Source organism: Neovison vison, chromosome 13, assembly GCF_020171115.1.
Source record: "Neovison vison isolate M4711 chromosome 13, ASM_NN_V1, whole genome shotgun sequence".
In the NCBI taxonomy this organism is placed as follows: domain Eukaryota; kingdom Metazoa; phylum Chordata; class Mammalia; order Carnivora; family Mustelidae; genus Neogale; species Neogale vison.
Genome location: NC_058103.1, coordinates 8789922 through 8813891, shown reverse-complemented (window position 1 = coordinate 8813891; position 23970 = coordinate 8789922). Strand labels below are relative to the sequence as shown.

At 41.7% G+C, this 23970-nt stretch overlaps 1 protein-coding gene across 2 annotated transcripts in view; it reads right to left on the bottom strand.

Annotated features, from left to right (window-relative positions):
- Positions 1-23970, bottom strand: part of ATG2B (autophagy related 2B) — a 72690-nt gene that overhangs the window by 9365 nt on the left and 39355 nt on the right. For both annotated transcript variants that reach the window (XM_044231710.1, XM_044231711.1), the window contains exons 19-36: positions 22973-23130; positions 22427-22599; positions 21716-21866; positions 20306-20505; positions 20073-20153; positions 18359-18465; positions 18104-18196; positions 17215-17285; positions 16739-16815; positions 16131-16301; positions 14442-14583; positions 12648-12850; positions 11356-11582; positions 9399-9507; positions 8256-8450; positions 7321-7422; positions 1770-1848; positions 1265-1472 (exon numbers count right to left, since the gene is read on the bottom strand). In XM_044231710.1, the coding sequence (XP_044087645.1) occupies positions 1265-1472; positions 1770-1848; positions 7321-7422; positions 8256-8450; positions 9399-9507; positions 11356-11582; positions 12648-12850; positions 14442-14583; positions 16131-16301; positions 16739-16815; positions 17215-17285; positions 18104-18196; positions 18359-18465; positions 20073-20153; positions 20306-20505; positions 21716-21866; positions 22427-22599; positions 22973-23130 (2547 nt within the window). The remainder of the gene's footprint in view (positions 1-1264; positions 1473-1769; positions 1849-7320; positions 7423-8255; positions 8451-9398; positions 9508-11355; positions 11583-12647; positions 12851-14441; positions 14584-16130; positions 16302-16738; positions 16816-17214; positions 17286-18103; positions 18197-18358; positions 18466-20072; positions 20154-20305; positions 20506-21715; positions 21867-22426; positions 22600-22972; positions 23131-23970) is intronic.

Below are 23970 nucleotides of genomic sequence, written 5' to 3'. Positions count from 1 at the left end.
GCCTTCTAGGAGCTTGTGAGAGTAGAAACACAAATCCATAGCTATTTTAAACAGTCTAATTTAAAAAAAAAAAATTTACCTAAGTGAGGCTATGCATGCTGAATAAAAAGTGTCAAATTTCTCTGCCTGCAGGCCAAAACTGTTAACAATTCAATTTCTTTTGGACTGGTTATCCAGTGTTCACAAAAACCAAACCAGGAGTTCATGTGTGATTAATATAAAACAAGAATTTGAATTATTACTTATGATACACAATTTTTTTTATAGTAAAAAAAATTTAAAGATCAATGTGGGAAGTAATTAAAGAGATTCTTCTTTCCTGGTGAAATGTTTAAAACTGCCAGAGATCATTTACAGGACCCTTCCAATTCTCATAATGTTGTTTTTTTCTCTCTATTTTCTATAGTATACAAGATATATAAAATCTCTATTTTGTACAGAATACAAGATATATAAAATATGAAAGCACTTTAAATAGTTAGACTGCCCACGTAGGGCCATACCCAAAGTCTAACCTAAAGTCAGCTTGAAAAGACAGAATCTGGGGATGACTGATGTCAGCCAGAGTACAGAAAATGAGGGGAAGTAACTAACGGCTCCTCACAACACAGATGGCTTCAATCTTTCTTCTTTCTCCTTCCAAAAGAGCCAAGGCTCCAGGCCCCCCATGAAGGGCGGGGACAGAAGGAAGATGGGAAGGATGAACAGGTCTAGAAACGGGGGATAAACTCCAGGGTGCAAGCAGCTAGCGGAGTGGCGGGCAGGACAGCGGGAGCCTGCGGGCCTTTCCCGACAGTGTCAAATGAGCCAGGGAGCAAGCAAAGGGCCAGGAAAGACACAACAGTCACTGGGAAGGGCAGATGCAAAACCGGACAGAAAATGCCCTTCTGCACTTGGGAGAAGGGAAGCACAGGGAAACCGAAGGGAAGCCAAGGTGTGTGAGGGCAAAGAGGAAAGGGCATCATGTTTGAGGAGGTACAAATAAGCCAGTAAAAGTGACCGGGAAGAGCGACAGAAGGAAGAAGGTAAGAGGAAAAGGACATTCCTGCTACAGAATCAAGAGACACGACTCCGGAACCAGGGTTACCATGTGTAATCAAGGGTGCAGTGCACGTGGAGCCCACGAATAAATACAGACACCAGTTACTGTTCAGCAGTGCAAAGAAAAGCTGGCGTAACCTCATAATTAGTGGTGGATAAACACATTAAAGAACCTGCAAAACACTAAAATAATTTCACGTGTCATCAAAATTAAGTGATTTACCTAAAAAACACGGGCTGATCACTAAATGATGCCTCTTCAGCTGAGAAGTCCTTCTCTTCCTCCCCATTAACCACTCCCACGGAGTTGGGACCATCATCTTGGGAAGGTTGCTTTGGCCCAGGGAAAGAAAGAACTAGATTCGGCTCCTTGGAGGTGCTTAAGTGCCTTGGCAAACTGCAGGTGACATCAGCTCCAGGAGACTTTTTAACTGAAAAGGTAATGCGCACATTGGAAAAATTAGGAACGCTTCTTTAGAGCAACCATTTAAAATTCATATGAATTTAACTTGTTTTGCTGCATTTAATAAACACCATTACTGCTAGAGAAAATTGACTTCTACCTTTTAAATTATTACTCTCACATAAACAGCATTTGCAAAATATAAAAGCACATTTATATAAATGAGAATAAAGACTGTAAGTACACTCTCAAAAAGGCCTCATAACAATCAAAAATCAACCCAAGTACGTGTTATAGACTTTTTCCAACTATACATATTTAATACCTTCTGGATCTGGAGCCATTAGAAGCTCTACTTCTGTAGAAAGACTTGTGAAGAAATCCTTCAGGAAGAACAAGGCATCCTAAAATGAAAAGATGTAACTATAACCAAAGGGCAGGCACAGGGGCGGGGGGCCTGGGAGGGGGACATCTACTTCTGAAACTATGAAGTATCTCAAAGTCCAGTATTTGACTCATTCATATACCACTATAATTTTTTTGAGTTCTTCGTCTGTGTGAGGCACTGTTCCTATTCCCCATCTCTCTCTCTCTCTCTCACACACACACACACACACAAATTCCTTGTTAATTCTCACAACTCTGAGAAAATTAGATTTGTGAAAATTAAGATACAGAAGTTAAAGATCACATAGCTATTTCTTTTTTTTTTCCCCACATAGCTATTTCTAAATCAAGTACATACTGGTTTTCTCAGAAATACGGCGTCCTTGTTCTTGGACACCAGCGCTCCGTGTGAGCCGGCGGCAGTGGGCGTGTTACCGCCGTGAGGAACAGCAGCCGGCCAGCCTGGACACAGGCACGTACCTCGCAAGTTCTTACTGCCGTATTTCTGCCTTTACCACTACGTTCTATTGCCTTAACACATTTTCTCCAACGGACAAATACTCAAAATTAAAATCCATAAAATCACCCAGTGTGGTCTCTTCTGAAATGGTATCATAACGAAAATGCACGGACCCGTCTTAATGCTGTCCGAGCGAGCCACATTCGCCGGGTATTAGCAGCTTCGTTTTACTCACCTCACTCTCACCATCTGGGGATTAAATGCCTATTCTTCCTTCCATTTAAAAAATATTCTCAATTAATATAAAGCATTACTACTGTACCAAAATGCAGTGTGGTGGGGAAGTAAAGGGTCGTATTTGGTAGCACACCCGAAGTCTGGTAATTCCTAAGGATCTAATCAACTACTACTAACATTCACCAGAGGTATAAATGATGAAAGTCAGAAAGGCATTTTTTCTAGGTAATGTGGCATATGGGAGACTGAGGAATGGGACTGAAGAACAAGGACGTGGTTTCAATAGTACAGAAACTATTTTGGTTCTACAGTAATGCAGTGGGTTTATGAACTGCCCGCTACATTATGCTTCACACTTATAGAAGTATATTTTGTTACATTACATAAGTTATATATCACCCAGGTATGTGTGCATATATACAGACATTTAACATATGCATATCAAATATTAGATGTTTCAAATGTAATAGTACCTAAAATATTATTCTTTGACCACTAGATGGTGATATTTTAACACAATAAATACTTTCACTCTATGACTGCCTTCAAATAACACAGGAGAAAATTTCCAGGTATAAATATGCTCTTAAAAAAAAGAGGGGGGGGGGCACCTGAGTGGCTCAGTGAGTTAAGCCTCTGCCTTCAGCTCAGGACATGATCTCAGGGTCCTGGGATCGAGCCCCCACATCAGGCTCTCTGCTCGGGTGGGAAGCCTGCTCCCCCTTGCCCCTCTCCCCCGGCCTGCTCTGCCTACTTGAGATCTCTCTCTCTGCCAAATAAATAAATAAAATAAATAAATAAAATCTTAAAAAGAGAGAGAGAGAGAGAAGACCATAGAGACAGTGGCTTTTATACATTTTCACTACAAATGCACAAAACAGAAGAGGGGATATTAACTGTCAGCATTTCAATATGCTCTCAGAAGTTTTAATTTTGGTATTTACACTAAACTCTTTACAACTCAATAAAACCACCTGATTTTAAAACCAACAAGACACAAACACTTCACAAAAGGGTGCACAGGCGCCAAGTAAGCATGTGAAAAGACGCTCAGCATCATTAGTCCTCAGGGAAATGCAAACGAAAACCACAATGAACACCAAATAAGACCGTTAAAATTAAAAAGACAGTGTCAGGTTTGGTCAGCGTGTGAACGAGCAGCAGCTCCCTTTAAGTTCCTGGGGGAAGGGATGTCCAAGGGTCTAACCACCTTATAAGGAAAAACCGGCAGCTTCTTCCGATGGTCCAATACACATCTGCCTCATGGCCTGGAAACTGTTTATGATAACCAAGACAAAGACAACTTGTACACAACCTTGTAACAGCTTTATTCCTGAGAGCCCAAACCAAGAAACAACCAAATATAAATCACATAAATGGCTACGCGAACCGTGGCACAGCCACACCAGGACATCCGTCCTCAGCAATAAAAAGGAAGGGACCGAACAGAGGTGAACAGCCACGCCTCCACATAGGTGAAGCTCCCGGCTCAGGAAGCCAAACACACTTCCCTTCACACTAAGCTGTGGGACGGAACGAGCTAACCTACGGTGATGGACAGAAGACCAGTGGTTACTTGGAGGTGCTGGAGGCCGACCATAAAGGGGCACAGGGAACTCTGAAGGACACAGAAGACACTACTGCAGCTGGTGGAGTAGTTACTCCAGTTATCTGTCACGCTGTACACTGTACGCCTAAAATCTGGCACTTTACTGCATGCAAACTATACCTCCATAGAATCAACTTCTCAAAACTTTAAAGAAATGTGGTTTTTGTTTTTGTTTTCTTAACAAACTTAGGCTGTAGTTATTTCTACCTTTAAGAAGATACTAACAGGGGCACCTGGGTGGCTCAGTTGGTTGAGCAACTGCCTTCAGCTCAGGTCAGATCCCGGAGAGCTGGGGTGGAGTCCCTCGGGGAGCTCCCAGCTCCGTGGGGAGTCTGCTTCTCTCTCTGACCTTCACCCCTCTCATGCGCTCTCTCTCTCTCAAAGAAGAAGATACTAACAGTATCCTCTATCACAGGACAGAAGTGTTAAAATAATTAATTATAATGTCATACTCAATCAAGCAATGATGCTATGAAGTCACAAATGTGCCCACTGGTACCGCTACATAATCACCGTCTCAAACCTCAGCCAAGCACATACTTCCCTTCCCAGAATGGCCTCACATCTCCTCTCACAACCTGAAATGGGCCCTCAATGCCTTTACACAAATCTTAATGCAACTAACTCCACCACTTCCCTTAAGACCCATGGCAAGTGTCACCTCCTCCATAAAGCCTTTCCTGATTACTCCTCACTCCTCTGAACTCCCTGCCTGGCTTTGGAACCCCTTCTGCTGCAGCACATCCCGCTATGCGTATCTTTACCACTAGGACTCACCTCAGGGTGTTAAAGTCCTCTGTTCTATGTCAGTCTCCACCCCCATACAGAGATCTTTGAAGATGGGGATGTTCACTTATCTTTGTATCCCCAGCATCCTGGTACAGGACCTGGGACAAGGCTGGCATTCGGCAGATCATTTGGGACTAACAAGCATATCTTCCCCGCACAGATTTGTACGCAGTGCTACAATGAAATGGACACCAGACTGGGGAGTCAGGAAATGTGGCCTCTTCACAGTTCACAACTAAACTGCCTAGTTACATGACCGCCTCATCTACTTACCCTTTCCCAGATGAAAACTGTTCCTTCTGCCTAGTGTCCTATGGGCATGCTGAGCTTTGGGAACAATGGCCCTGAACTTAAACAGCAACACAGCTTTTTTGAAAACATGAGAAAATAGCATGTTGCTTTCATACTTACTATCTATGATCTATTTAAAAGAAATAAAGTCAGGGACATGCTTGGGGGGGAAAACATTATGCAAAGCATTATCGTTCTTCAACTGATTTGTTTTCAAAAGAAAAAATGGAGAACAGAAGTATCTGGTTTTCTCTTCAGATGACCATTTGCTCTCTCAAACCAAAGCTCGTCAATCTTAGAAGGTGCCAGTCCAAAAGGACGTTTGCGCAATGAACCCACTGGCACAGGCCTGCGAGCACAGCTGTGCCCCCCTTGGGTTCATCTTGGGGAACGATTTCCCGCTCCTCTTCAGGTCAGCCAAAAGAATGAGTTCCCTGTTTTCTCAAAGATTAGTATCTCCCCATTTCAAAAATCACAATGCTTTATAGTTCTAAGAAGAAATTAAGCTCAGTATTTAAAAAAAAAAAAAAGTCTATTAAAGAAAACTAGGTAGGGACTTGGGTGGCTCAGTGGGTTAAGCATCTGCCTTTGGCTCAGATCATGATCCCACGGTCCTGGGATCGAGTCCTGCGTCAGACTCCCTGTTCAGCAGGGAGTCTGGTTCTCCCTCTACCTTCCCCACTGCTCATGATCTCTCTCTCTCAAATAAATAAAATCTTAAAAAAAAGAAAAAAGGGGGAAAAACCTGGGTTTGCTATGGCTGCCATAAAGAAGTCTCCCACTCAAATTCTTGCTCACACTAATTTCCACAGATCGAATTTCCCATAAATGCTTGACTGTAAAACTATTCAATCCCAGGCCCATGTATGGATAAATCAAAATATGGGTAGCCAAAGAAATTATTCTCTTAAGGAGAGAAAATAAATCTACAGAACCCCTGGCAAGTCCGTCCTAGCTCAGAAGCTACAGATACTAATGCGAAACTGTGCTGAACTTCGGTGCCTCACAAGACAGTTTTTCTGAGAAACTGCCCATATTTTCACAAGATGATCATTTTAATACCTTCTTCCTGAAATATGTTACTTATTTCAATAACAAGTCAACATTACTGAATCCGCACCACGTAAGCAAACCAACAGTGCTCTTCCACACAGACTCTCCTTCCCCATCAATGTGCGGCAAACAGAGTTCTGCTGTCTCAAAAGCAGACAACTTTGCGAACTCCATTTCTCTGCTCCAGGCGTGACGTGCTTCAGTTAATAAGAACATCAGTTAATACTTCTGATCCTTAACACCAAGCTAAATATTTAACTCACGCTAGTCTCTTCTGATCCTTATTTTTTAAAAAATGATTCTGTATCTACCTCTACTACTTTGATTTTATCAGTAAAGGAAGTGAGGCTTGGAGAAGTGACTTGCCCAAAGCCACCAACTAGGGAAAGAGAACTGAGGCGTTAACCCCAAGGTGACCCCAGCGGACTGAAGAGCATCAAGTGCTCACATTCCCTGAACCCCAGTTTGCCCAAGCGGCACCAACTATCTTTTAAACAGCAGAGTTAAGGCAAAACCCGGGACAATTTGATGGAAATGCTTGCTTGCAAAGTGGACTTCTCGGGGTCTTTCCACTAATCTGTTGTTTGTGACCTGTTCACAGTCACAAGGACAATGTGACCGTGACGAAATAATTTGTCATCTTGCCCAGGGCAGAAGGAATTCTCTTCCAGGTGCTGTGGTGAAGAGACCAACCCTCGGATCTTTCAATCACAGCTATCAGGGAGTTGTTTCCTACGCTTTGAAAACACCTGTGTACCTGCCGCAGCGTGTGTCCGGGAGCACGGGAGAACGGGACGCAGGGACCGAGTGCTGGGTCATGCGGACAATGAGGAGACTGGAGCAGAGCATCTAATCATGTTTACTCCCAAACAGTTCAGATTCCAAAAGCCTGATGAATCTGCCCTGTTCTTTACCAGCAGAATTCTTCAATTTTGCCATTTTCGTAACAGTTAAATAACAATAAACATTTTAATTCACCTAAATTAAATCTCTCCTTCTGAACCTGGGACACAGAAGCAGAATTCCACACACAACACTTGCAGTACAAACCTGGTCAATATTGAGGCGAAGGGGCATCAGGGACACTCGCAAGCAGCACTCCTGCGGCGACCGGCCGGACTCCGGGCGCACATGCAGTGCTTTCACGGTCAACTACGAGAGAAGAACAACATTTTTCTCCAACTATATTAAGAAGAAGAAGAAGAACGAAACAAAAGGGGGAAAAGTCCCATTTGTTATAGGAGAACTGCGAGTGGAATTTTCCCCCTTGTTGTTTAAAGGCCTGAATCACACCCTTCTGGGTCACGCGCTCCCCGAAGCTCAGGATACGGGTTCTCTGTAGTGGGAAAGACACAAACGACGACAGTGTGGTACACGCGCTTCAGGGTCCGCTGGGCCCCTGGAGCGAATTCATAGGGCCACCCCCCAGAGACAGCTTCTAGGACGTTTTCTTCTAGCAATCCTGAGTCAATCACTCCTACTCCACTACAACTCACACACTGTTAGAAATCGGGAACACTTCCAGCAATACTAAATCTTCTGTGTAGATCTCCATGGACTCCAGTTTGCCTCGGGTATCAATACACTGACAATTATAAAATGAACCCTAAAAGCGACATGTAAAGTAATTTAAATAATAAAACTTTAAGGGGCACCTGGGTGGCTCAGTCAGTTAACCATCTGCCTTCAGTTCAGGTCATGATCCCAGAGTCCTGGGATCGAATCCCACATCCGGCTCCCTGCTCAGAGGGAAGTCTGCTTCTCCCTCTGCCCCTCCCTCCAGCTCATGCCCACTCACTCTGTCTGAAGTAAATAAAATCTTTAAAAATAATAAATCTTTAAACAGCATATTTTAAAAATATTTTCATATTAATATGAAAAAACAACCTTCAATTTCCCCCCATTTCAATCTTTTGCAGTTAGATACAATAAACACACTTTTCAAAACGAACATACAATAGAAAATATGAGGTCTTAAATCTCACCATGTTGGAATGAGCTTTTCGAGGCATTTCTTTACTGCAGTACAGGTACAAAAACTTATTCATTTGTGATGTTGCCAGACGGTCTCGAATTTCAAGATCCTGCACGATGAACACCTGCCGGGAGACTGGGTGCTCTAAGAGGCCAGAGTCACACTCTGGCTTGCAGGGCGGGTAGACCTCATGCTGAAACTTCACCTTCACAGAAAAGAAGGAAAACACAACAATTTTTACCCTTTATTTAAATTAGATTTCTCCTTTAAAATGCAAGTATCACCCATCACTTTCTTGGAATTCTCGGGTTCCAATTCCACTTTCAGAGAACAGAACATTCCTTCATTTGTTCACTTTATTCATCTACGTGTGTCCACCACATAAGGATAAGTTCAACTGACATCTCTTATTTGATCTTGGCAAAATCCCTACCCTTTTCAAGCAAAACTCTCTATAAGAATACAGAATAATACACAAAATTATCATCTTGCATACCTATGAAATTGCTTGAAAAACAATCAGTAGAGATAAGGTTCAAGTTCCAAAGTGGGGCAAGGATACAATGAAATCATCACTACGGTATTTCCCCCATTAAGTACCCTAATATATGACACCTGGCACAATCCCAGACAAGCTGAAAGAACTGAATGCACAGGATGTCACTGGTGACCTGGACATACTGGTCTCTAGACATTCCTGATGGACCTGACACAGGTCCTAACCAACAGCAGCCCTCCCAGATAGCTAACTCCAGGGGAGCTGTTCCCCAAGTGTGGTCCTGGGAAAGGTAATATCAGAATCACCTGGGAACTCATTAAAAATGCAAATTCATGGGCCCCACCTCATACTGATTCAGAAACTCTGGGGCCCAGCAACTTGTGTTTTAACAAGCCCTCGAGGGGATTCTGATGCTTGCTCAACTCTGAGACACACTCCTCTAGGGACAGCCTGGGAAAACAAAAACAAAACAAAACCCCTCAAACTTCTTGGAACATTTGAGAAAGAAAAAGCAAAAGTTTTACAAGACCCCTGCATTTTTCTAATCCAAAAGGCTGGGACTTATGGCTCAAGACCACCAGGCTGGGGAGTAACCAAGGAACCCCATTAATGCTCCTACTGCAGTGGCTTTTTCTTTTCAAAATGCCATCTTACCTTGCTTAACTGTATTTCCATTAAAAAGTCATGGTTTCTTCCTTTTCCCCCACATACCATGTTACGTCCATGCCTTGTGGGAGTGTGAGAAGGTGAACTGTGGGGACTACTATAAATGGAAAAATTAAAAAAAAAAAAAAAAACCTTTTGTTAAAGGAAATATTTAAGAAAGGCAATGAGTAACCTCAGGAAAAACAGCAAGATAAAAAAAGAAAACAGGATTACAGAACTATCAAGACATGGTCACAGACGGTACTTCTCTGTATCGAATCTTAATGCTTTGGAGGCCCGGAGAACATGAATTTTATTACTGCCACTGTGGCAATCATCTGCCTGCTAAATATTCAGAACTACAGAAAAACCTTACTATGGTGTTGGTGCTCATGTAACAGGACACAGAAAAAGGAGACCTCCTGAGAAGTTCCTTATTACTTCAGAAACTCCCTACAGTCAGAGTACAATCCCAATCAATACCAAAAAAAAATAAATAAAATCATTTTTTTTTTCCTTGAGATTTTATTTCTTTGACAGCGCATGAGTGAAAGAGCAGAAGCAGGGGGAGCAGCAGAAGCAGAGGGAGCAGCAGATTCCCCGCTTAGCAGGGACTCTGATGCACGACTTGACCCCAGGGCCCTGGATCATGACCTGAGCCAAAGGCAGATGCTTTAACCGATTGAGCCACCCAGGCATCCCTAAAAAATCACTTTTAATTAGAAAGTCTCTGCACTGTTGTGTCAACGATTACCATTCCCTGAAACCTTTTCTGATCCTCCCACCCTAACGAGAAAGTTCGCTCCCACTGCACCTAGGCGGGCTGGTCCTCTTCTAGCTCCACCTAACAACACACTCATTTAACAAGCACTTCAGGAGCACCAACCCTTTGCCTGGCACAGCTGGATGCCAGACATTCAGGGCCACACCTGGTCCCTGCCCCCTGAAGCACAGATTTCACTTCACTGCCCTCATCTGCTTCCATAATGGCCCTTCTGAATGCAGGGCAAGGTCTGGGGTTTTTTTTTTAAGATTTTATTTATTTGAGAGCAAGAGAGAGTGAGCATGAGAGACAGCATGAGTGGAGAGAAGGAGGGGCAGAGGAGAGGCAGAAGCAAGCTCCCCACAGAGCAAGGAGCCCGATGTGGGACTTGATACCAAGACCCTGGGACCACAACCTGAGCTGAAGATAGACACTCAACCCACTGAGCCACCCAAGTGCCCTGGGTCTTATTCATTTTAGTGAATGTGCCTCTAATACAGGCTCCAACACATGGTAGGTACCCCCAAAATTTTGCTGAACAGAAATCACTTAAGTCACCATATTTTAGTAAATATACAAACAATGCAACTAAGTTTACAAATGAAAAGTTTCAATATTAAAAGAGTAACATTTAAATAATGTAGTTTTCAATACTACTTTATTAATTATTCTTAAAATGACAAATCCTAGGGGGCCTGGATGGCTCAGTCAGTTAAGCATCTGTCTTTAGCTCAGGTCACAATCCCAGAGTCCCAGGATCAAGCCCCACATCATCTGACTCCCTGCCCAGCGGGGGGAGTCTGCTTCTCATTCTGCCCCTCACTCCAACCGTGCGCTCTCTCACACGTGCTCACTCTCTCTCTCAAATAAATAAAATCTTTTTTAGGGGCACCTGGCTGGCTCAGTGGGTTTAAGCCTCTGCCTTCGGCTCAGGTCGTGATCCCAGAGTCCTAGGATCGAGCCCTGCACTGGGCTCTCTGCTCAGCAGGGAGCCTGCTTCCTCCTCTCTCTCTGCCTGCTTCTCTGCCTACCTGTGATCTCTGTCTGTCAAATAAATAAATAAAATCTTTAAAAAAAAATGACAAATTCTTTTTCTAGAAAAAGACTATAATGGTCTGTAAAAAAAAAAAACAACAAAAACAAAGCAAAACAAATCAAAACAAACAAAACAAACAACAAAAACTTATGTAGAAATCAACTTACATGTAACTTTTAGCTGGAGAAGTAGGAGGGACTGTTCCAAAATCCTTTCCTCCATAAAGATGCCAAACAAGAGAGACTTCTTTAACAACATAGCGGACGACAGGGATAGGAAAGTGCAATGGGGCTTTGCTCGTGTCCGTCTTCTTAGCGGGCTGACTAAAGTAATTCTCTCTTATTACAATTGCATCATCGACCATCACTTTTACAACTGGCTCTTCCTCCTTCTCCTAAAATAAACAGGGAACACACATGGTCTGGTCTCAGTAGAAACCACCGATTATGCTGCAGATCTCAAGATTTCTTGATTCTGAATTCTTCCTAACAACAGTATCAATATATGAAACGGGCAAGTGGTGATATTAATCATCACACTGGATGCTCCACATTATTCAGCATCAAATGGACTTTCTATGTAAATCACTCCACAAGGAGTCCTTCATAGTCTTCAATCTAGCTTTTACCATTTGATAATAAAAAGGCACAGATTTAGTAGGTGTGTGTGGATGTGAGTGTGTGTCTGGTGTGTGTGTTTATTGTTCTTTAATTCAAAGTCAAGACTACATTCCAAACTTGCCATACTTCAACATATGGACCAAATTACCATGATCCTAATAATGAAATCATCCTGAGTTTGACTGCTTTTATTTTTTTTAATTTCCCAGGATGCAGTAAAACAAATACATTCACCAAGTCACTACTGAGCAGTTTAGTATGTGTATGTGCTAAATGGCGATTTCATGAAGGTCAGCTCCAGCACTTAACTGATCTAGTGAGCTGTGCGTTCATTACATCCAGGCCATACTTTTAAATGGAAGCAGGACTCTCACATGGCAATTACACTTATCAAACACCCATCAGCCTTCACACACCATGTCTTACCTTTCCCAGTTCTTGGACTAGCAACTCTGGATAGCACTCCTTTTGCCATTCCCTTGCCCTGAGGAGCTATCTTAACTATGCACAACATCTGTAGTTTGATAATCTACGTAGAAAATTTTGCCCTGAAACTAATAATACACTATATGTTAACTAACTTGAATTAAATAAAATCTTAAAAAAAAAATCGTTTTTAATTTTGCAAATATTGAGCATTCTTCTCTGAGTTTTAGAGCGATGTGTCACAGAAACAGTATAGCAAACATTTGCAAAGCCTCAATAATAAATCACAGAATGAAGTCGCTGTGAACTGCCAAGAGTTATAAAAAAAATCTGAAACTCTTTCTCAAGTACCCTTTGGTCATTTCAACTTGTAACACTACCTTAAGGCCTCAATTATAGCATCCATTTATTACCTGAACGTTTGCTCTTGGTGCAAAAATGATGCAAAAGTCGTCATTCTCCGTGGGCACACGTGCCATGGCATCACTAACCGAGTGGTGTGTGAAGGAGGTGTAAGGGGGGCCAGGCTCCTGCGACACGTTCCCACTCTCATCTGGAAACAGGAAGAGGTCTGAACAACATGGCTCCTGAGTTTGAGATTTTTCATCCAAAACACCTAGGTAAAAAAGAATACAACACTCAATTTTGGTACATTTTGAACAGTAACGCTCAGTACACATTTTAACCACGTGTGAGATACACACTACGTTGAAATGTTTTCACCTGTAATACCTCATTTATTTCTTACAATAACCTTCCCATTGCTAATAAAAAGACTGACAGTAAGTTTGAGGTTCTCAAAGAGAACAGTGAATGATGGTCTCATAAAGTCACAGTGAGGCTCCTCCTAGTTATTTCACATTAGAGAAGCTCTGAAATGGGCAGCAGCTTGTTAGTGTGGACTGGAGTTTTGTTTAAGCCAGAATTGCACACTGTGAGTGGGGATCTGTAAACTTCCGGAACAACCGGTTACATCTGGCAGTGCCTCCCCTAAAACTATAGGAAATCTCTGCTTAGAGAGAGACGGGTGGGAGAAACAATGGCTAAGAGGGTCTTTGGCCTGGGAGTGGTGCCCTACAATAAAGAGGCTACTCTCTGGGGCACTGGAGACCCGAACGGGCCACCTGCTCTTAGGTAGCTGTCAGCGTGGTTCACAAAAGACTACATGCATGCCAAAATCTGTAACGTGAACATACATTTTTATGCCTTATTAATACATAGTAGATCCACTAATTCTTTCTCCATTCCATTAGTCATTCCAACCACTGTGATATGGACTGGGAACATGAAGATGAATAAAGTGATGTTTTAGCTTCCACAGGCTCACAGGCCCGATTTTAAATTTTTCTGCGGCAGCACCTTGGACATACTCATCCTTTATAAGTGCCCAGTGCACCTGAATATTGAAGCTGCTCAGTAAATATTCGTGAAACATTCTTTCCCACATAAGTAGGTTAGCTGCTAATACAATGTAATACATAGGAAGCTGTAAGTTCTTGTATTTCCTGAGTTCTAATTTATGCTAAATTAGAATAAAATCAACAATTTAACCCTAAACTTTTATAATACCATGAGATAATTTTTTTTAAAAAAACTAAGATTCCAGAACATACAGAAATGACTACATTCATCCAATTAGAAAAAAAAATATTCTGGCCAATTCTTTCCAATCAGAAGGGAGCCTAAGCTGCAAGATAATTAAGGCTTCTCTGCATGCTTCTGTGCCTCTGTCAACATTCATGACCTTGCCAAGACTACCTTCTCTCTCCCCTCCACATACCTAAACCCCAGCCACTCTTTTAAAAATTAAGCCAATTCCTCTCACTTTCACTGACATCTCATGAGACAATTTCAATCCCTTCCAACTAGTAGATGAGGACGTGACACACGCCGAAGCCCTTTCTCCCATTTCCTAATCATTCTAAGTAAGGACATCAGTCTGGCTTAGTGCCGATCTGTGTAACGAAACTCGAAGCTAACAGAAAAGATAAGCTTGGACTTTCATTTAATCTGGGCCCTCACAGCACCCTGGGCCAGTGTTTGTGTGTGGCCTGGATGCTGGATCAACTCAAGCCTGAGTATCCACCAAAACTCAGACTTGTTTTTTCTTTAATGGGTGACTTACTACAGAACTTGTAAGCATACAAATAGCATAAGCCTCAAGTGAGGCCCCAGGACTCCCGGGGAGGAAGGCCAGCCAGTCCTACCGTTCGCCTGGGCTTGCGCAGATGCGGCGGCCTGCTGCAGGTCAACCTCCTCCATGGCGTCACTCATCAAATCGCGTAACATCTGCTGGTCTGCTTCAGGAAGTACTGGACCTCGTGAGGAAGAGCGGCCGCTGCAATCTACCTACAGCCAAAACACCTAATTAAAAATAGCGGAAAATGCTCTAAGGAGCAAACTACTCAGCATGGTGTTGCCCTAGAAACACACGGCATTTTACTAAGACACCAGAAACAGGAACAGCCGTCGTTCTACCTTCTGCGGGCAGCGGCTGCATTCTAAGTGGTTGGCCTCATCATCACCCCAACAACTACTGGCAAGCGGAAATGAATGTGCCGTCATCCCCAAGCCAGCACAGAGAGCCAGGGTGGTAGAGACAGTGCACCTTCGACAGAGAAGCTAAGCACAGTGTAGTGAGGCCTGGGGGAAGCAGTCTCCTTCTGCAGAGTGCTCGAATCTGGGGGCTTCCCCAACTCTCACCCATGGACACAAAGCCGCTGGAGGGCGGAGTCTCATGTCTTGGAACGGCCGGACAGTGAAGGGTAAGGAGGGGGCATAAACAGCGGAGGAAATCTACCACGTGGGGACTCACAGGGTTCAACTCCGGCACGGGTGCTTAAACATTTTCGTTAGTGAACTGTGGGTTCATTAAATCCAGACCAGACTTTTTAAATGGGAGTATGACTCTAAAATGAAAGATCCAATTTGAAAGGGATAATTTAAAACAACTTTCAATAAACTGGGAAATGTCTTTAAAAAGAAAATAAACAGCAGAGAGGGAGTGTCATGAACTGCCTTCTTATCAATGAGAAGACGGCAAGAGCAAGGGGTCAAAACCCCAAGCAGAACTTGGACGAAGTGTAGGAGCATCTGAACAAAAGACAATGCAAGGCCAGTCAGACCCTTACTAGAGGCTCCACTATCTACGAGACTGAGAATCCCGTTCACAGAGCAGGCCATGAGAAAATGAAAAAGCACCAAAAAGTTAAAAACGCTCAACCAACCAGGCTTTGTTCAATCTGTACATAAGAGAGGACAGAGAGGCGATCCTTGGGGACAGAAGAAAGCCCTGACCCATAAATCAAAGTATCTGAGTTTTGTTGCTATTTCTGCTACTTAATTTGGGCAAATGGCCTAATTCTCTGGGTTTTAACTTATTCATCTGTGAAACAGAGATGATAATCTTCAACCTTTATCACACTGAATTCAAGGAAATCACAAACGAGAAAATATACTGAAAACTGAACAGAACCGTATGTAACCAGCAAAAGATTACGTAAATGTCCGGTAATAATACTAGCCCTTGGGCCTGTCCTCTCACGAGCAGTTTTACATACGACTGGCACAGAACAAGCGCCTGCGCGCTACCGCTCTTCCTTCTTCCTGGAGGGGAGATGAAAATAATTCAAGTCTGGAAGATAGGATTCTGTTGGCTGAGAAGACTAATGTTCTAAAACAAGGAATACCAAACGGTAGAATGGTTTTCCAAAAAGGCCTATGGAGTCATCGTTCCAGGCCCCTCACTCTGAAGGGAAAGAACAGATGGGTGATTTTTCAGTTTCCTTTCTACCTCAGGACTGTCATAAAGACCTCGCTGATGCATCCACGCCTCGCACGTGACTGCAACGTGTCCAGGGTGAGTTAGTTCTAATGAGTCATGTTGCGGGCTGTACCTTCATCTTTCTCTGAGGGGCTCCAGGCTTCATCTCCACCTTATCGGCCGCATGGAAGTCCCCGTAGCTTGCAATGTACTGAATGAGGTTCATGAGTGCGGCACAGGAGTCCGAGCACGTTCGGATATGCACAACGTCACTGGAACAGTGGAGCTCGAAGCGCGGCTCAGTCTGGACAGACATAAAAGAAATGAACAGGTTTTTTTAAACAAGAGTAGAAAGTTCTTCTTTTGCCCAGGCTTACATTCATAAAATAGAATTTTCTTGCCACAGGAAATGTGTATTTATAACTATATCCTAACTTGAAAATATTTTATTTTTGACCAAAATAATTTTATATATATATGTTTTTTTTTAAGATTTTATTTATTTACTCATGAGAGATGGAGAGAGAGGCAGAGGGAGAAGCAGGCTTCCTGCAAAGCAGGGAGCCTCATGTGGGACTCTCTCCCAGGACCCTGGGATCATGACCTGAGCTGAAGGCAGACACTTAACCAACTAAGCCACCCAGGCGCCCCGACCAAAGTAATTTTACAGTAAATTCAATTCTTTAGTCTCTCCTATAAAAAAAATAGAAGTAAAAATTTCCATTTATTTTAATAACTTACTTGTTCTCCATCGGAATCAGATTTCACTGCAGTTATGGTTAATTCCAAAAGCCCCATATCCATCACACGAACATAATCTAAAATTTTTAAGTTAACAAAATAGCTGAGTAAAGCCTTCAAAAAATGGGTATCCAACCAAAACGTAATAAAACTAGCATCTTTAAAAAAAAAAGCATCTCTTGAAAATTCATCGCAATTAGTGGTACAAATATTTAGAATTCAATGGAAATATAGTTTCATCCTTAAAAGTCCTATAATTCCCTTTATTTTACTTAGGAACAAAACAAATCTTCCATTAAATACAGTACATGTAATCTGATCAACTTAACTGATATTCTAAGGACAGTACAACTTCAACAGATATATTTAATAAGATCCTTAGTTCAACAGCATTATTCCAGAGTTCAAATGCTCTAAAATATTCACATATGAAAACTAAAGAACATTTATCTATCTCAAATGTTTTCAACTCTTACCTCTATTCAGATTTATAGTAACAGTATTACACTTGTCAGACAAATGCAAAGCAGCTTCATCCAAGATTATTCTGCGGAAAGAATATTAAAAACATCCAAAAAATTAACTCTGAATACACAATGCGTGATCATGACATACTTTGTTGTATCATTCTTCTGATATACAAGTTAATCAAAGTCCCATGTAGTTTCTTAAAAGTGGCGTCTAACATTTCTTTAAAACTCATTATTTCTGAGTGCTGAGAGTATTTAAATGGTGTAAAGAATGAGACTGAATCAAACTGGAGGGGAGACGAACCATGAGAGACTGTGGACTCTGAGAAACAAACCAAGGGTTTTGGAGGGGAGGGGGGTGGGAGGCTGGGTGAGCTGGTGGTGGGTAGTAAGGAGGGCACGGATTGCACAGAGCACTGGGGTGGTGCATAAACAATGAAATCTCAGAACACTGAAAAAATAAATTTAAAAAAAATTACATATATACTTCACACCACTCACAAAAATAAAATCCAAAAGGATCCAAAAAACAGAGAGACCGAATCATCTGCTCCAATTAATTTTACATTTTCAGCATTTTTTAATAGTACCCACATTCAGAAGATCTAAATTGTGAAAATAAAGTGCTATCAAGTAGTGTAGGAAGTTTGGATTTGTTTTTAAAAGTAAACCATCTCAAGAATCCATTTCATCTCTAAAAATAAAAAACAGTGATAAACAGAAGAGATAGGATGAATCATTTGAAATTGAAAACCTGGATAAAGGGACATGACTATGAGCAAAAGAATGCTGATTTTTACAAAAGGTTGGGGTGTCAGTCAAGGAAGTTAGCTCAACACCAGACAGCATGTTTGGAAGAGCTGCATTTGGGAGACAGTCAAGTTTACCCAGGCACCTGAGAGTAGACGAGGATTTGTCCAAGGCAACACTACTCGAAACGCTGAAGGTTTCCACAGTGAGAAGAGATCGGATCGGCAAGTGAAGAGGTCTAATACCAAAAAGAAACAAATAACATCAGTTTGCTGCAACAACAGAAATTCCCTTAAAAGAACATTTTGAACCTTAATTCTACAATCTGAATTACATATTTTTTTCAAAACTTGGCACATATTTTGAATAAAGCTTTACTTTGTTCCATTTGCGAACTGACCTATAATCAAGGGCACAGCTCCAGAGATGCACATGGAAAGTTGTAAACGAAGTTGGAGGATTATATCCCAGAACAGGTTCATCAGCAATGTTCAAGAAGTATAAAATCTACAAAAACAAAAATATAAAATGCCCTGCTTTAGAAGGGAAAAAAGGTTTGATAGGATAGCCTTAATACCAATGTAAAATATCTCACAGTAAAAGCAACCATTTGGGGGTGGGGGGCGGAATTCAATGCTAAAAGGAAAAAAATCATCATTTTGAAGCAATTCATTTTAAAAAGTATTTGCAAAACCACTCCTGAGTTTGAAATGAAGAGCAAGTCCCATCTGACAACTGCCATGCTACAAAGTCTTGAGAAAACTATTATCTTGTCAAAGATACAATTCATGGGGCGCCTGGGTGGCTCAGTGGGTTAAAGCCTCTGCTTTCGGCTCAGGTCATGATCCCAGGGTCCTGGGATTGAGCCCCACATCGGGCTCTCTGCTCAGCAGGGAGCCTGCTTCCTCCTCTCTCTCTGCCTCTCTGCCTACTTGTGATCTCTGTCTGTCAAGTAAATAAATAAAATCTTTAAAAAAAAAAAAGATACAATTCATAACAAAATCATTATACAAACTAAAGTATGTATAATATGCTTGCACATTATTTTGCTTGGGACAATTCCTGAAAAAAAATAAATAAATAAAACTTTGCTGAAGATTGCTTACACTCCATCTGGTTTTCTATGTAACCCACTTCTGGGAAAAGCTTTTTTTCCTTAAATTATACCTAGTTCAGTCTGAAAACCAGACTGTCTTAACCAACATCTACTCTCCCGTATTTCTATCTAAATGAGGTTAGACTAAATCTCCTCCTTACAACTGAGTTCAGTGTTCACACCAACTATCTCTCTACCCCTGCTACAGAGATCTAGATCTCCTCAGGTTTCTAAGTACTTTTATGAAAGCACTCTGAAAACCTGCAGGTATAAAAATATTTTAGTATTTTCTAGCACAAAGAAAAAGTTCCTCTTTCTAAGGAAAATGAACAATAATCACAGTGCATTAATTTTCATTCTTAATAGAAAAGAGCCAAATGTATTTCATTAATCAAACACTGTAGGGACGCCTGGGTGGCTCAGTTGGTTGGACGACTGCCTTCGGCTCAGGGCGTGATCCTGGAGTCCCGGGATCGAGTCCCACATCGGGCTCCCAGCTCCATGGGGAGTCTGCTTCGCTCTCTGACCTTCTCCTCGCTCATGCTCTCTCTCACTGTCTCTCTCTCTCAAATAAATAAAATCTTTTAAAAAAAAAAAAAAACACTGTAAATTAATTACAGAAATCCTTATAAATGCCTCAAAGCATGTTATTGACCTAGGGAGTAATTGTGAAGTTATGACCCTTAAGGAGTGAGGACAAGTCAACACATCATTGGTCGCTCCCCGATGCTAGGTGCTCTACAGGGTCTGGGACAGAGATTCTCTTCCCTTCCTTAAATGACTTAAAAGATAGGTCTGCCTTCGAGTTGTTTAGGGTCAAAACTTGAAGTTAAAAAATCAGTTTCACTCTGGAGTGGTGATAATGTTCTATTTCCTAACCTAAGAGGAGGTTATATGGAGTATTTACTTCCGTGATAATTCAGTGCACACCGATCATCTGGGATTTGCACCTCTGCAGTGTGTATTACATGTCAGCATCAAGTAAAGAGCACACCGGTACGCGCGTAACAACTCGTACCTGCTCATGCCAGCTGAGCCCAGAAGGAAGCATCCTGTGCTGCAGCGTGGCTCCTTTCAGCCCCACGGCAGTGAGAAATTCCTATAAAAAAGTTACACTGATCACCTACATAATCCTCTTATTCAAACTTAAAAAGTTTTTCTAATAAGTATGTTGTCTTTCATGCAGACACTTTTAGCTAGTAATCAAATGAACGGCAAGTCTTTAATGGTATAAAAGTACAAAACACAAACCTTTGTATTGGACTCTGACTTATCAGATAGTATTTTAACTGCAACAGAAAGCATATTCAAAGTGTCTCCCGCAACGCCATCTGTAGAAGTTCTACTGAGGCCATCTTCCTCAGAGGAATAAATAGTAGGCTCCAACCAGTGTGGGCGGGTTGAACTGGGCAGTCGTGTTTCTGTAGGGAGAATCACTCCATCTACCAAACCTACATCAACAACAAGGTGACAATAAAACAAAATGATAACCAGACATTAGTTCACAGACTTTCACAACTCAAAACAAAAATCCATATGCTTCCACTGAATATAATCCTGGAGGTAAAAATGACCAAGCACCAGCTATGCATTAATAATCTGTACCTCTCTGCTAATGTTGGTATGACTGATAGTACCCTACTTTAAAAAAAAAAAAATTATGAAATGCTAGGAGAATCAAATTTTAAAAATCTGATAAAGGTTAAGATGGTGCAAAGTATTTTCTATACTTTGAAGAGAAAAAAAAAAAAGAATTTTTATCTTCTATTCACAGGGTAACAGGGAATGTGCTCAAAAGATGGTAAATTCTTTTTGTTACCAAAAGAAAATGCTGCTAAAGAGAGAGAGTAACGAATGTAAAGTCCCATCAACTCATTAGTGGATAATAAGATACAGCACATCCATAAAATGGAATATAATTTGTCAGTAAAAGAAATAAAAGGAATTATACTTGGATGAACCTTGAAAACGTCATGCCATATTAAAGGAGCCAGTCACAAAAGACCATATATTATGTGAGTCCATAAACACCCAGAATACACAATCCACGAGGCCAAATAGATTAGAAGTTATTTAGTGCTGGGGGGGTGGGGTGTTGAAGAGCCATGGGAGGTTACAACTAAAGGGTGCACAGCCTCTTTCGGGGGGCGATGGGAAGGTTCTAAAGTTGATCGTGTGATGGTTACAACAACTCTGTGAAATACTAAAATCCAGTGAAATAGATAGTTTAAATGGGTGAATTGTATGCTACATGAACTACTGTACCTCAATAAAGTTGTTACCCAGAAAAAAAAGTCAACATACAATTTATGGTAAGTATTACTTTGCCAGTGGAATCAGAACACTCCACAGAAAATAATCTCTAATATGAGAATTCTGTTCTCAACAGATTTTCTTTACTAGAGGGCACATGGGTGGTACAGATGGTTATGCATCTCCCTTCAGCTCAGGTCCCGATCCCAGAATCCTGGGAATGGGCCCCATGTGGGGCTCCCTGCTCAGTGGGGAGTCTGCTTCTCCTTCTCCCTCCATCCCTCCCCCCACCTGTGTTCTCTCTCTTTAATGAATGACTAAAATCTTTAAAAAAATAAAATTTATTAAACAAAATGTAAACGGGTCTGAACAGAGGTGAACAGAACACACATTCAACATGTGTCCTACCTTTGTGGTAGAGACTGAGACTGCTGGAATGAAGGCAGATGTAGTGCTTGTCATCACAGCCTTCATACTTGGTCACACAGAACAACGAACCACTGTTGAACTCTAACCAGAACTCGCCATGCTTATTTTCCAACAGCTCTCCATTATCTTGCTAATAAAAAGATCAGGAAAACACAGAAGTCATTAATTTTTTTCATTATGTTGCTAGTCAGCATACTTCATTAGTCTTTGATAGAGTGTTCCATGATTCATTATTTGCGTTTGACACCCACCAGTCATTATTTAAACACAGAAAAGTCAGAATGCCCGTTGGGTTGCCCCTTCCTGATTCAGCCTAGAGGATTCTCCCACACGGTAGCAAAGCGGTCTGAATCCCAAGCCACGCAACGTGGTGGCACGAAATGCTGTGCGGGGCCCCCCGTGCACAGTGAATCCCCGACTTCACCACTCTCTCTAACAGGTAAATTACTAGTGATCACCTCAGCAGCAGAACCAGCATGTTTGCAAAAAAAGGCCACGCCAAGGTTTGTCTTGCGATCCGCAGTGAAAAGCTCACTGTTCAAAGCCGCAGTCAGGGCAGAGCACCTCAGAACCCGGACCTTCCTCAGGCGCTCAAACAACCTCCCGCCACCTCACGGATGGCAGGTGCAATCACGGCGCGTTTAAAGTAAAATGTAACTGAAACAATACTTTGTCTTTGCAAATCCTTACCCTAACATCTGTAAACACTGCCATTAGTCCATGGTTAATACTCAGAAGAACTGAGAGAAAACTCTGTGAGTTCTTGTTCTGAGAATCTAGTTTTTTTTTCCTACGGGAACGATAGTTGGGATCGACAGTAGAAAAATACTGCAGCGTCTCCTCCTCAGATCCACTCTCCTCATCTGTGAGAAATAAATGTCATAGTGATATAGCCTATGGAAATAAAATAGCAATTGGAATATCATCCCCAAAATACCTATTTTACAACCGTTTTTCACCAAGAATCTACAGGACAATAAAAATATACTTTCTGTATTTTTCTTTTGCACTGAACTTTAAACAAGGTACATACTATCACTATAAAGATAACATTTAATTTATAATATTCACGGTATGTAGATAGACGAGGAGAACACTATAAATCACTAAAAGATATAAAATAGAGTTAAAAGGGGAAAATATCCAAGAAACATTTTAAAATCTATCATTTGAAAAGGTTACTACTTTATTAATAAACCCGGCATTTTAAGTCAGAACAAATTTAAAATATATTACCGTAGTGCACTGTGGATTTAAATGGACTAAAACTATCTTTGTTGAAGGTATTAATCAGCTGACTGGCTACAGAAAGACCAATACCATAGGAAATATTTTCAAATGTCTCCACTGGTGAAGGAGCTGTTGGTTCCCACAGCAGCAAGTCATTAAAGATCCTATGGAAGACAAAGTTGAAAAATACGTAACTCATAGTTCAGCTCAAGTTAAACTCAAGAACATGTCTTTAAGAAGTCACATGAACGGGGCACCTGGGTGGCTCAGTGGGTTAATAAGCCTCTGCCTTTGGCCCATGTCATGATCTCAGGGTCCTGGGATGGAGCCCCACATCGGCTCTCTGCTCGGCGGGGAGCCTGCTTCCCTGTCTCTGCCTGCCTCTCTGCCTATTTGTGATCTCTCTCTCCCTCCCCACCCCAACAACAAACAAATAAATAAATAAATAAATTGAAAAGTTAAAAAAAAAGGTCACATGATCAATAATTTTTCTAAATGGGAAATAGAAATTAGATCCTACAAAGAGGTAGGTTTTGTTTTGTTTTTTTTTAAAGCATTATGTCCTTTCAATGGAAAAGTTACTGATGCGGCTCTACTGAGGGCAGTAAGAAAAGAATCTGTACAATTAGGTACAATTAGCTATCTGCCCGGTTTTACCTATGCCATGTGCGCCAAATTACATACACCTAAATGTACTTTACACGAGGAAGTTAATTTAAAAACATTAAAAAAACAGAGGAAAGGCTGTTCACACTGGAGAGCAACTCTATAAACAGTCACAGCACGCTCTCTCATCAGCTGCCCCAGATCCTGCCCAGCTCCCAATTCAGCTCTCCTCATGACTCACTGTTCCTAGGGATAACTCCTTTCTCTCTCTCCCACAGAAAGCACCACTTCCCTGGGAAGTGGGCATGGACTAAGAATGCATCCGAAATAGGAACAAAGACAGGAAACCCTCTACTTGCTGCACAGCCAAGTCAATCCTGACTTGGTTAACGGGTGAT